The following is a 13,431-nucleotide window of genomic DNA, read 5'->3' as shown; positions in this document are numbered from 1 at the left end:
TGGTGAAAATTTTCAGTTATTTCAGTTATTAACTTTTCAGGGTCTTCAGTTATTTTAATTGACTTGAATTAATTTAACAGTTAATTTAATTAATTCAGTTATTTTAGTTAAGATAGTTTATTTTAAGATAGAACGTCAGGAAATTGCCGATATGTTTAATTTATTAATTTATTATTCATCTATTATTCGAAATATAACAGTGAGTTTTAAAAAGCGCACTGCAATGAACAGTGGACAATAATGAACACATCGAAGGCAGCTATATAAATATACAACTATTAATACACTGGCACTTATTATCTTATCTTAACGTTAGAGACCCCATAACAAAAGTCTTGATATAAAGTGTTCTGGGCAAAATTCTATGAAATTATGAATGCAGACATGTGTACATTAATGTAGACGCGCTGCTAACGCGGAAGAATTGGTTGCGTTCGGTTTGCACGCTATCAGCGTTAGTTTATCTTCTATATTTAATGAAAGAAGGGGAGATTGATAATGCAAAAGCTATATCAGTCTATTTATCAGTCATGAGTCACACTAACGGGAGTGACACACGCTTTTCCCTGTTTCAGGAAATAATCTTTCCTCGATCAATCTAGTACGAATCGCACTGCTTCTCTCGACAGTCTGCATCTATTTCGAAACTCAATACTATCGAACATTCCAAACCTAATCTATCACGAAAAAGTTACGGTCGTCTTTGTAATATTTCAGCAATATTTTGCACATCTCGTACTTCTTCGATTGCATGTATGTACTTTATTTTTTAATTACTAATGCTTGTTAAAACGCATACATATGCTTCTTATCACATATATCGCGTTATGCTAAGATATTAGTCTTCTCAAAGTGTTCTGAGTGGTTCGGAATAGAAATTTTGGTGTACACACGCGTAACTATAGATTTTGTAAAACAGAGCGCTATCATTGATATCATTGTGGTCTGATTATGGGCGGGAATTGCATCAAAAGCGATGAAATTTTCACTCGTTACCGCGCAAACATTGTTGGAAGTGCGTTCTGACATATACTCATAGTACAATTTTATATACAACTGTAACTGTCAAATAAAACACTCATGTTTCATTAAAGGAAGAATAACTGTTAAAAAACGAAACGAGAGAAAATTGGATATGGAGGATCAAAACAAAGACGAAGAAATGAAGAAGAATCCGCTCAAGCATATGTGTAATTACAGGTATTGTACATAATGTGTATAAGTATTAATTACATCAATACTTAAAATATAATTATAATTAAATATAATTAAGGTAAATATTCCGATGAGGGGAGCCTGCCCCGATGACCTTGATCTTGACATATGTTATAGAGGTCACCCTCCTGAGTGACCTTCAGGAGGTTTTAGCTGTCGCTCGTTGTTTGTTAAAAAGTTGTTAACAAAAGAAGTTTAATGATTTTGCACGAATTTTCAGTTGTCGACGCGAATCAAGAACATACCCAGGCAGCACATGTTAGCTTAATATATGTTTCTTAGACGTATCTAATGTCTAAGAAACATAAAGTACCATTTAAGAAACGGTTTAAATAGAAACCGTTTTTAGACCTAAATTTTAAAAACGTATTTTTCACGTTTCCACAGAAACGAAAAATGCGTTTTATTAAATTGATTTGAAATTATATAATTAATATAGAAAAAATAGTAATTTCTACTTACTTTGCGAGTATTAATTATTTTTACATCATACGTTTCAATGTACTCGATTATGGAACAAGAGACAAAAATCAACACAAGTGTGTGTGTGATTCCCACCTCTGATTCACCAAGCGACCGATAGATGGCCAGGCCAGACATGACGTTCTCGCAAGTAACATTTGTGTTATCACCTTATAACTAACCATCCGGAAAACCGATCCAATACTCTTTTCTTCTTCTTTTCTTTTGAAACTTTTGAGATCACTATTACTTGAAGTGATATTTCAAAAGAGTGAGAATAGATTCCACTACACGAAATTTAGAGAGTAATTCATAAAATATAAAAATCTAGTTTTTTACAAAAATATGACTTAACTCTGTCTATCTTTGAGGCACTGATATATAGAATTGATAAATATTTTTCTGATGGTTTCTGAAACGTTTTTTGCCGAAAAAGAAACGTTTCTTCTAACGTTTTTTCGTTGGACATTTTTCTCCTAAATAAACGTTTCAATAAAATGGTTATGAAACGTTACGGCAAAACGCTTATGAAACGGTTTTGAAACCACTGTGTGCTGCTTGGGTAATATTGACATATATTACAAAGGTCACCTTCCCGAATAACCCGCACTAGGTTTTAGTCGTCGATCGTTGTTTATGAAAAAGTTATTAACAAAAGAAATTTTGCAAATATAGTAGTTATTTTGAATATTGAAAGATATAAACGACGAATATGTATATGAACGAAGGAAGGAAAGTCATTTAAGGCCCAAACACACAAAATTCCGTAAGACGTAACGTAAGGATTCGACCAATCGCGTTGCTCGATTCGGTTACGGACGGCCGAATCGAGCAACGCGATTGGTCGAATCCTTACGTTACGTCTTACGGAATTTTGTGTGTTTGGGCCTATAAAGCAGTGAATTGTTAATATATAGAATAGTTTCTTTTAATATAAATACAAAGTATTCTTCACTTTAACCAAAAACACAAACAGTTTAATACAAAGTATTCTCTGCTTTAACTTAACCTAACCTAACCTAACCTGATTAGGTTATATTTTCCGAAACTGGAGCTTCGGACACATACGCTCGTTTTCAGCCCGCTTCATGGGAGGGCGGGGGGCGGTGACTTCGCCCCCCCCCCCCGCCAGAATCCGTGCCATGTACCAGGTGATAAAAATCTGTACGGTAAAATCTGTTACACTGGTTCTGACGGGGGGGGGGGGCGAAGCCCCTGCCCCCCGCCCTCCCGTGAAGCGGGCTGAAACCGAGTGTATGTGTCCGGGGCTCTTCAGTTTCGGAAAATATAACCTTTTGCTTGTCGTGGACGACTGAAAATTCGTGCAAAATCATTAAACTTCTTTTGTTAATAACTTTTTAGTAAACAACGAGCGACGGTTACAACCTCCTGAAGGTCACTCAGAAGGGTGACCTCTATAACATATGTCGAGGTCAAGGTCATCGGGGCAGGCTCCCCTCATCGGAATATTTACCACAATACAAGTTAAAGTTATTACAATTAACAATTATATATCTATTACTTTTTCTTGTTGAAGTCAGATGTAACTGTATGTTCGTAAATTAATTAATAATATTTAAGAGATGATTTAAGACGCATGTGTGCGCTTGTGCAAATGATTATTTATTTATATTTGAAATTCTATTTCATTGTCAGTAACATAGTCTTCACGTGATCATAAATAGCGTACATCTTGAGAATGTGCCATTAATTAACCCATTAACGACCAACAAGCTCGAATTCTTTGCTCATTTTCCAGCCTCATTCTCGGAAAGAATCACGAAGCATATTTTTACCAAAACAATGATTCTTACTATTTTTGGGTGTGCTCTTTCAAATTCCGAGGTCAAAATTGAACCTCCATGCTTCAGAAAAAAAAATGGCGTATTAAATATAAAAAAACACCAAAAAATTGAAGACATGTTTTTCTAAATGTTTTTTCTTGTACAGAAAAAGGGTTGCAATCCACTTCTAAATTCAACTATCGGTGCATAAAATAGTTGAACTTTAACGACGATTTTTTTTGTTTTTCGAAAAATCGCGTGATTGTCCTAAAATGACGTTTATATGAGGAAAGTTTCGAAAAATACTGATTTATTGTAAATAATCTAATAAAGTTCGAAATATCGAGGTTTCTGACACTTGAAACGTTACCAATTGTTGAGCTCATTACCGTAGATCATGTTTCAACGTAATTTGTAACTTCAAAGATGGCAGATCCAAGATGGCCGCCAAAATATTTCAAAAATAATCAGTTTTTTTGTTGTTACTCACTTCTGGAACTTCAATCCGGTAGAATTCATACTATTTTGTGTTTTTGACATTGCTGATTACGAATATCAAGTTAGATTTGCAAAATTAGTTTGTTTAAACAAAATTGTTTAAACAATTTATTGCAAAATTGTATTTTTTCTAAACTTTTATGCCAAAATCTTATTCTACGGAGACAATTACGTTGGAAATATGCTCTAGTTCTTCCAATATATTTTCGATGAAGCTGTTATTTTTTTTTTTTAATTTTTAATTTTTCTCAATTTTCTAATTTGAAGATTGAGAAAAATAAAAAAAAAAAAGAAACTCTAAAACGTCCATCTCCACGTGGTTAGTTGGGCAACGTTAAACATTAACAGTTAACGGACGAAAGCTCTTGGCCGTATCACATGGAAGTATAAACACTTTTTTCTCCGCTATTTCTCGTCAATTTACAGCTTCATCGAAAATATATTGGAAGAACTAGAGCATATTTCCAACGTAATTGTCTCCGTAGAATAAGATTTTGGCATAAAAGTTTAGAAAAAATACAATTTTGCAATAAATTGTTTAAACAATTTTGTTTAAACAAACTAATTTTGCAAATCTAACTTGATATTCGTAATCAGCAATGTCAAAAACACAAAATAGTATGAATTCTACCGGATTGAAGTTCCAGAAGTGAGTAACAACAAAAAAACTGATTATTTTTGAAATATTTTGGCGGCCATCTTGGATCTGCCATCTTTGAAGTTACAAATTACGTTGAAACATGATTTACGGTAATGAGCTCAACAATTGGTAACGTTTCAAGTGTCAGAAACCTCGATATTTCGAACTTTATTAGATTATTTACAATAAATCAGTATTTTTCGAAACTTTCCTCATATAAACGTCATTTTAGGACAATCACGCGATTTTTCGAAAAACAAAAAAAATCGTCGTTAAAGTTCAACTATTTTATGCACCGATAGTTGAATTTAGAAGTGGATTGCAACCCTTTTTCTGTACAAGAAAAAACATTTAGAAAAACATGTCTTCAATTTTTTGGTGTTTTTTTATATTTAATACGCCATTTTTTTTTCTGAAGCATGGAGGTTCAATTTTGACCTCGGAATTTGAAAGAGCACACCCAAAAATAGTAAGAATCATTGTTTTGGTAAAAATATGCTTCGTGATTCTTTCCGAGAATGAGGCTGGAAAATGAGCAAAGAATTCGAGCTTGTTGGTCGTTAATGGGTTAATAGAAGTCCTTTATGATTTACTTTAAATAAAAGTATATATGCCAGAAGCAGAATAAGCATACGTAATGTCGTCTAAAATATTTAGGTAGTTAAAATACCGTAAAACAATATATGTATATATACCCAGATAGCACACATAGTTCTATGAATATTCTTATGGAGTGCAAACGTTCTTAATTTCAGAATATTCGAATTGAATATTCTATAATGATACGTACGATGTTACAATTAGATATCGTATATTCATAATAAAGAAGAATGTTTATAGAATATTCTTCGTGAACGTTTTTAGAATATTCGTTCAGAACGATTTTAGAATATTCATCGAGTTTATGTATTGCACATTGTGTATAACGTTACAATGTTTTATATATAATTACCCAGATAGCCAAGTCTGCCGAAAGCAGATGATGCTAACTATCTGCTATCAACTATTGCCAGCCAAAAGACAACAAATTTGATACAGAAGTTGTTATTAACGATTAATTCGAAAAATTGGTGCCAGAAATGTAACAGAGCTTGCTCACAAAATCTAAGAACAGATTGGCGGCAGAAACCGAGCAGAATCTGCAAACATAGCTTGAAGTCAGATTGTCGACAGAAACCGAGCAAGATTTGCGCACGCGGAATCTAACGGCAGATTGGCAGCAGAAACCGAGCAAGATCTGCGCGCGCGGAATCTAACAGCAGATTGGCAGCAGAAACCGAACAGGATCTGCAGCTTTTGACAGTATTCAAATTTACACGGCTATGAATATATGTTTTCGCTCCGCACCGCTATGCGGTACACACGTCGAGTTCTTACTCGATGTTAAGATTTAGCCTAACAGTTATATAAGTTAATATACGCGCCTTGGTATAATATTAATTTTTCTGAAAATTTTTGCACTTGCGGCACAGAGGCTCCCATGGACAACGTCCATGTAGTTCACGCATGCCACAAGCAATCTGAAGTTCGAAAGCAAAATTCGGACTTCAGATTAGAATAAATTAACAATAAGAGAGAGATTATGCAACGAACTGTCAGAAAGACACATCAAGCCGAATGTACTTTAATTTAACAAACAAACGCGTTCTTTTAACACATGGTAATATAAAATGCCAATTTATATTACCATGTGTTAAAAGAACGCATTTGTTTGTTTGTTAAATTAAATATATCGTTATATTAAAATATATCGTAAATATGAATGGCCAAAAGCTGCAGATTCTGTTCGGTTTCTGCTGTCAATCTGCCGTCAAATGTTAACAGATCCTCGGTTTCTGTCGCCAATCTGCTGTCAGAGTCTGTTAGCAGGCTCTGTTCAGGCAAGAGAGAATCATAGGCATAGAATACATAGATACGACAAACGCGCGATGGCGCTACAAGCGAGGAAGCGTGGCGCTGGCGCCCGTGTACACTGAGGTGCATAAATGAAGTCCCTTTTCGGTGTAGATAGGTGCAGATAAGCGCGCGCCATCTGCAGACTGCATGGCGCGCCTACTACCCAAAGACCGAACGCATGTCTGCATACTATTAATCATAGCCAATAAAGAAATTAAAACTAATATAAATAACTGAGACAATTATATATTAATGGTACAATTTTTAACTTAACAATGTAACTGCAATAATGTTATGCATATAATTACAACTTTGTGTGTACTGAAATAATTAATTATAGATACATAATATATAATAATTATATTACAATACATAATATAATAATTATAATTATATAAATTATTACAATAAATTATTTTTATATAATTACAATTATTATACAGGGTGAGTCATAACTTACCGGACACCCTGTCTAATTATATAAAATTAGTTTATTGTAATAATTGATATAATTATAATTATTATATTATGTATTGTAATATAATTATTATATATAATTATATATAATTATATATATAATTATTATGTATCTATAATTATTATTTCAATACACACAAAGTTGTAATTATATATAACATCAATGTTATATTTTCTCACTTACTTCATAATGTAATTGCGATACAACAGGCGTGTATGTATATTGAAGTTACATTGTTAAGTTAAAAATTGTAACATTAAGATATAATTGTCTATAAGTTATTTGTATTAGTTTTTTATTAATAACTTTTTAATAAATAATTAGCAGCTAAACTTTTTTGATTACTCAGGAGAGGGACTGTGAAACATATGTTAAAGTCAAAACGATTCACCGCATGATTGTCCTATTCGAAACATATTTATCGTATTAATATTCCGAAAAGTTTTTCTCTGTTAATTAAATTAAATTATAATGCACAATATACAAAATACAAATATGAAAAAAATCAGAATTATTTATAGGATGCGAAGATTTCTTCTCTTTATATTTGTGGTTCTAAAAAGATTGTTTTGTTTGGCACTATGGGATGAATTTTAATTTTGACCCATTAACTCGTATGCACAATCACTTGATAGGTGATGATCATGGGTGTCCGCAGGTGGAAGGCAAGACTGGCCATTTGCCCCTATCAGCAAACAATTAAACATTTGTCCTTGCTTGAAATAAAGAAAGAAGATGCCATATTACAAACGCAACGCACAACATCTACCTTATCGTGATGAGAAAGTTTTTACTACCAAAATTATAAATTTTAAATTATAAATATTTTAATTCTACACTGAGAAATTTTCCATCGGATAAACTGATTAAACAGTGTGTCCGATTGTTAATTTTGTTTTCTGATTAAATGATGGCTATGTCCGATTACCTTCATCAAATATGTCCGATTATATTCTTTGTTGAATATACAATTCAATCGGATATATTCATTTGTTAATATGTAATTGGATTATCCGATTAGATAGGCCATGATATTTTTCTCAGTGTGGAAGTAACATTTTGAATCATGTCCCCCCCTGAAGAAAATCCTGCGGACGCCCTTGATGATGATTGTCTTTTGTCAAATGAAACAATGATATCGCGCCTAATTGCCTCATAGCTTTTTTTCTTGCGACATTTGGTGCAGTGAGATAATGCTTAGTGAGATCAATCGCGGCCGTATAATCGGTATGTGGGAGCACGGTGCAAGTCTCGAAGAGATTTGTAACCGTATTCCATGTTCCGTAAAGACGGCAAGAAGGTGGATACGTGCATGGCAACAAGGTGGTGAAGAAGCTTTGCGCGATCATCGTAAGGATAATCGCCGACCACGGAAAAGAACTGCAGAAGACAATGACGCTTTAGTCAGACAAGTAGATGCCAATCCTTTTGCTCCAGTATCGAATGCCATTAATGAATTGCAGTTGCCGATTTCTCGGTGGACAGCACGACGACGTTTACATGAAGCTCATGTTCATTGTTATCGTGCTACACGAAAAATCGCGCTTACGCAACGACATCGCAAAGATCGCGTTGCTTTTGCGTTGCAAGAGTTAATGACATCCGAGGAAGATTGGGATATCACTATTTGGACTGATGAGAAAGTATTTTGTTCTGCAGTTGATCGCCGTCTTCATGTTTAGAGACCTGATAATCGAAGATTTGATCCGAGGTATGTTATTCCTCACGAGCGAAGTAGGCGCATCACTTGTGCAATGTGGGGGTGGATTAGTTCACATTGTCCAGGCGATTTAATCGAAGTGTCGGCACACATGAATGCTGTAGAGTACATAGATATTTTGGAAAACGTTTTGCTTCCCCGCGTCCGAAATATATTTACAGCAGCAGATGTGTTGACGTTTCGATTAGTTCAGGACAATTCTGCCGTCCACACTTCCCGCATTGTACAAGAATGGTTCGCACAACATCCAGAGATTGTGGTTCTTAATTGACCAGCTAAATCTCCGGATCTCAATTTGATAGAAAATGTTTGGGCTAAAATTGTGAATTCGTGGGATCCTGGTCATGAGAGAACCAAACTAGCTCTGTTTGATCACGCGAGGAATGCATGGGAAGCACTTCGTGATGAACCTGATTTCTTTGCCAATTTGCGACAATCCATTCCTCGACGACTGCACCAAGTTGTCGAAAGAAACGAGTACTGGACGGATTATTAAAATTCATGCAGTACCAAAAAAAGCAATCAGTTCTTTTCAGAACCACCAAATATTAAAACAAGGAATCTCCACGTCCAATAAACATTATCAAAAAAACAATCGGTTCTTTTCAGAACCAAATATTAAGACCTGCAATAAGAAGCAATCGGTTCTTTTCAGAACCAAATATTAAGACCTGCAATAAGAAGCAATCAGTTCTTTTCAGAACCACAAAATATTAAGATAAGGAATCACCGCGTCCAATAAATATAATATAATAATTATAATTATATAAATAAATTATTACGATAAATTATTTTATATAATTATAATTATGTAATAATTATAATTATATAAAAATACTTTATCGTAATAATTTATTTGATACGAAGAATCGATAATTATATGATTTGATTTTAATACACTTTCATACAATTAATATTTATGACATGTTATATATTAATTATCTGTGCTAGCACAACAGCCGCTAGTCTTAGGGGTAGGTTAACTAGGTGTAGTAACTCCCTAAGAGAGTGGGTCCCAGACACCACGACACAGCGCGTCCTCAGGTTGCGGATAGAGGAACGGCCTCTATGTGGGCTAGCTGCGAATAAATTGAATAAGCAGCCGCGGACAGCCGACTGGAAATAGCCCTCCTGTTCGGGGGTTGGGCGTAGGTCTGATAAACTCACACCGTAAAACGACTATTATCAAGAAACAACCAGAAGTCGCCATGGATTCTTTCGGGGTAAAATTTTCCGGAGGTAAAATACCCCTCCGTTCGGATCTCCGGGTGAGGGGTACTTCGAGGAATTCATGCGGCACAAAGTCGAAAAACGGGGGGATATTAGGGTAGGTACGTGGAACGTTCGAAGCTTATATAGACCGGGCGCGTTTTAAATGATGATACGGGAAGTAGGAGATACGGAACGGAGATCGTCGCGTTACAAGAAACTAGGTGGGACGGGAATGGGGCAGTAAATTCGGGCGCGTATACACTACACTATGGGGGGTCGGAAACCCATAGTTTGGGCGTCGGTTTTTTGATTAACAACAAAATCTCGTCCGCGATCAGGAATATTAGGTTCGTCAACGAAAGGTTAGGGTTACTTGTCGTACAAGGTCGTTGGTATAAAATCGCGATAATAAACGCACACGCGCCAACCGAAGATAAGGAAGACGAAATTAAAGACGGATTTTGCGACGAGCTCGAACACATCATAGATCAGTTACCAAGCGATTATATGAAAATCGTGTTAGGGGACTTTAACGCGAAAATTGGTAAAGAGGAAATTTTTAAACCGACCATCGGATTGGAAAGCCTACACGATGGCAGCAACGAAAATGGTAATAGGGTAATTAATTTCGCGACCGGTAGAAATATGATTATCAAAAGCACGTGCTTCAAACATAAAAACATACATAAGCAAACGTGGATTTCCCCATACGGAAATACGATTAATCAAATCGATCATGTTCTCGTGGATAGGAGACGACACACGAATATTCTTGATGTTAGGTCGTACAGAGGGGCAGATTGTGATTCAGATCATTTTCTCGTCATTGCAAAAATTAGAGAGCGTCTTTCGACAAGGAAAAATAAAGAACAGGCGGCCGGAATTAAGCGCATAAACGTACGTAATCTCGCGGAAGAAGACAACGGCGTCAAATACGCGGTCGAAGTAGTTAATAGATTCGAGGCATTAGAAGAAGTCGACGAAACGGAAGATAACGCGGTTAATAAGCAATGGGAAAACGTACGGGATGTTGTGATTAAATCGGCGGAAAGTACGATTGGTTATTACAGAAGAAGTAAAAATAAACCGTGGTTTGATTTGGAATGCGAAAACATGATTAAAGAAAGAACTAAGGCGCGGTTAAGATGGCTATCGGATAAATCGGACACTAACAAAGAGGTATATAATAAAAGTAGTAAATCGGCCAGGGATTTAGTTAGAAGTAAGAAGCGTCACTACTTAAAACGTAAGGTAGAGGAGATCGATGAAAACTGTCGAAATAAAAACGTACGCGGGATGTATATAGGAATAAATAACTGGAGAAAAGGGTTTCAGCCTAAAACGGAGATGCTCAGAGACGAAAACGGGAATTTAATTACGGACACGGCAGGAATTTTGGATACGTGGAAAAATTATTTTGATCAGCTGTTAAACGTCCAATTTGAAAATGATCCGGCTGTCGAAAACTTAGAAGTATATACGCGAACCTTTAATCGACGAACCGACGGTGTTAGAAACTAAAAACGCAATTAAAAGGCTCAAAAATTACAAAGCTCCGGGTATAGATTTGATTCCGGCAGAACTATTAAAATTGGGGGAAATAAGTTAACGAACGAAATTCATAAATTAGTTAAAATTATTTGGAATAAAGAAGAGCTGCCGGAACAATGGACAGAATCGTTGATAGTTCCGATTTTTAAAAAGGGAGACAAAATGGATTGCAATAATTATCGTGGAATTTCTCTTTTATCAACTTGTTATAAGGTTTTGTCGAACATTTTACTCGCGAGATTGACACCATACGCGGAAGATATAATCGGGGATCATCAATGCGGATTTAGGAGAAATAGGTCAACTTCGGATCAGATTTTTACTCTTCGACAAATTTTAGAGAAAAAATGGGAATTTGGTCAACCAGTCCATCAATTGTATGTAGATTTTAAAAAAGCATACGATTCAATTAACAGAGCGACACTGTTTAAAATTCTGGCCTATATAGGGGTACCCAAAAATTAAATAGTTTAATTCAGGCTTGTTTAAAAGAGACAAAGGGTAGAGTAAAAGTCGGTAACAAAATCTCAAACACTTTGATATTCATAGTGGGCTAAAACAAGGCGATGCATTATCCCCTCTTTTATTTAATTTAGTTTTAGAATATGCAATTAGAGAAGTACAGAAGAGTGGGGATGGCCTGCAGTTGAACGGTAAAACTCAAGTTTTAACATATGCGGATGATACTGCGTGGCTAGGCGACGATAAGGAAACGATTATAAGAAATGCGGAATTATTGATAGATTATGCTAAATATCTCGGTTTACAGGTTAGTGTGGAAAAGACCAAATACATGGTAACTAGTAGGGATCAGGGATAACGATAATTTACAGGTTCGCGATAATATATTCGAAAGAGTAGACAATTTTTAAATACTTGGGAACGATTATTAATCAGGGAAACGATACTGGGGTAGAACTTAAGAAAAGAATCAACGCGGGAAATGCAGCCTTTTATTCGGTCCGTAAATTACTTGGGTCGCGGTTATTATCTAGGCGTTTAAAACTTAGAATATATCGAACCATTATTCTCCCGGTAGCTTTGTACGGAAGTGAATCGTGGGCACTTACTTTACAAGGTGAAAAGAAATTTAGGGTTTTCGAGAATAAGGTATTACGGAAAATTTTCGGGGCGAAACGCGATGAGGAAACGGGGAATGGCGGAGGCTACACAACGTCGAGCTGCATAAACTTTATGATAGTCCGGATATAATTAATGTAATTAAATCACGCAGATTAAGGTGGGCGGGTCATGTCGCGCGTATGGGAAAGGATAGAACCGCGTATAAAATTATGACGGGTAGACCAAATGGCAAGAGACCGTTAGGTAGACCAAGACGTAGATGGGTAGACAATATTCAGTCAGATCTCAATGATATAGGCGCCGAGAGTGGGGATTGGGAGGCAGTAGCTCAGGACAGGGATCGATGGCGAACTTTGGTAATTGCAGCTATGAACTTTCGAGTTTTAATGCCAGCTAATAATAATAATATATTAATTATAAGTAATTATTTGCAATTTTAAATTAAATATAAATTATTAGAATAAATCATTGTTATATAATTATATAATAATTGTAATTATATTAAAATAATTGATTGTAATAATTTATATTTAATTTAAAATTGCGAAATAATTACTTACATTATTATATTGTATGTCATAAGTAATAATAGTAATTGTATCAAATTGTTTTAAAATCAAATCATAATATCGATTCTTCATATAAATGCATGGTCGGGCAATATATGTGCTGCGGGATTAGCCATTTTTACGCGTTTTAACCATTGACATTAGAATACATAGACGGAGCCTTAGCTATCGAAGAAGGTGAGGGGGAGCCTGATATTCGCGGTAAGGGGAACTAGGGGAACTGCATGAACTTCGGTTGAATTCGGTTACGTTCGGCTAACGTTCGGCTAATGGTTCAGTTGACGGAGCTCCTGCTCACATGTTGTGTTTGTGCTTATTGTATT

General features: G+C 35.4%; 1 protein-coding gene across 2 annotated transcripts in view; it reads left to right on the top strand.

The window, feature by feature from the left end:
* LOC105286418 overlaps window positions 1-13,431 on the top strand; it is a 109,526-nt gene that overhangs the window by 9,021 nt on the left and 87,074 nt on the right. The window contains exons 1-2 of one of the 2 annotated variants that reach the window (XM_026972722.1): window positions 582-753; window positions 1,095-1,200. In XM_026972722.1, coding sequence (XP_026828523.1) covers window positions 1,136-1,200 — 65 coding nt within the window. In that variant the 5' untranslated portion in view covers window positions 582-753; window positions 1,095-1,135. Of the gene's footprint in view, window positions 1-581; window positions 754-1,094; window positions 1,201-13,431 lie in introns of those variants that run through there. The other variant, XM_026972721.1, reaches the window with a different exon arrangement.

Source organism: Ooceraea biroi, chromosome 9, assembly GCF_003672135.1.
Source record: "Ooceraea biroi isolate clonal line C1 chromosome 9, Obir_v5.4, whole genome shotgun sequence".
Taxonomy (NCBI): domain Eukaryota; kingdom Metazoa; phylum Arthropoda; class Insecta; order Hymenoptera; family Formicidae; genus Ooceraea; species Ooceraea biroi.
Note: the sequence above shows the minus strand (reverse complement) of the source record. Positions and strands in the feature narration are given on the sequence as shown.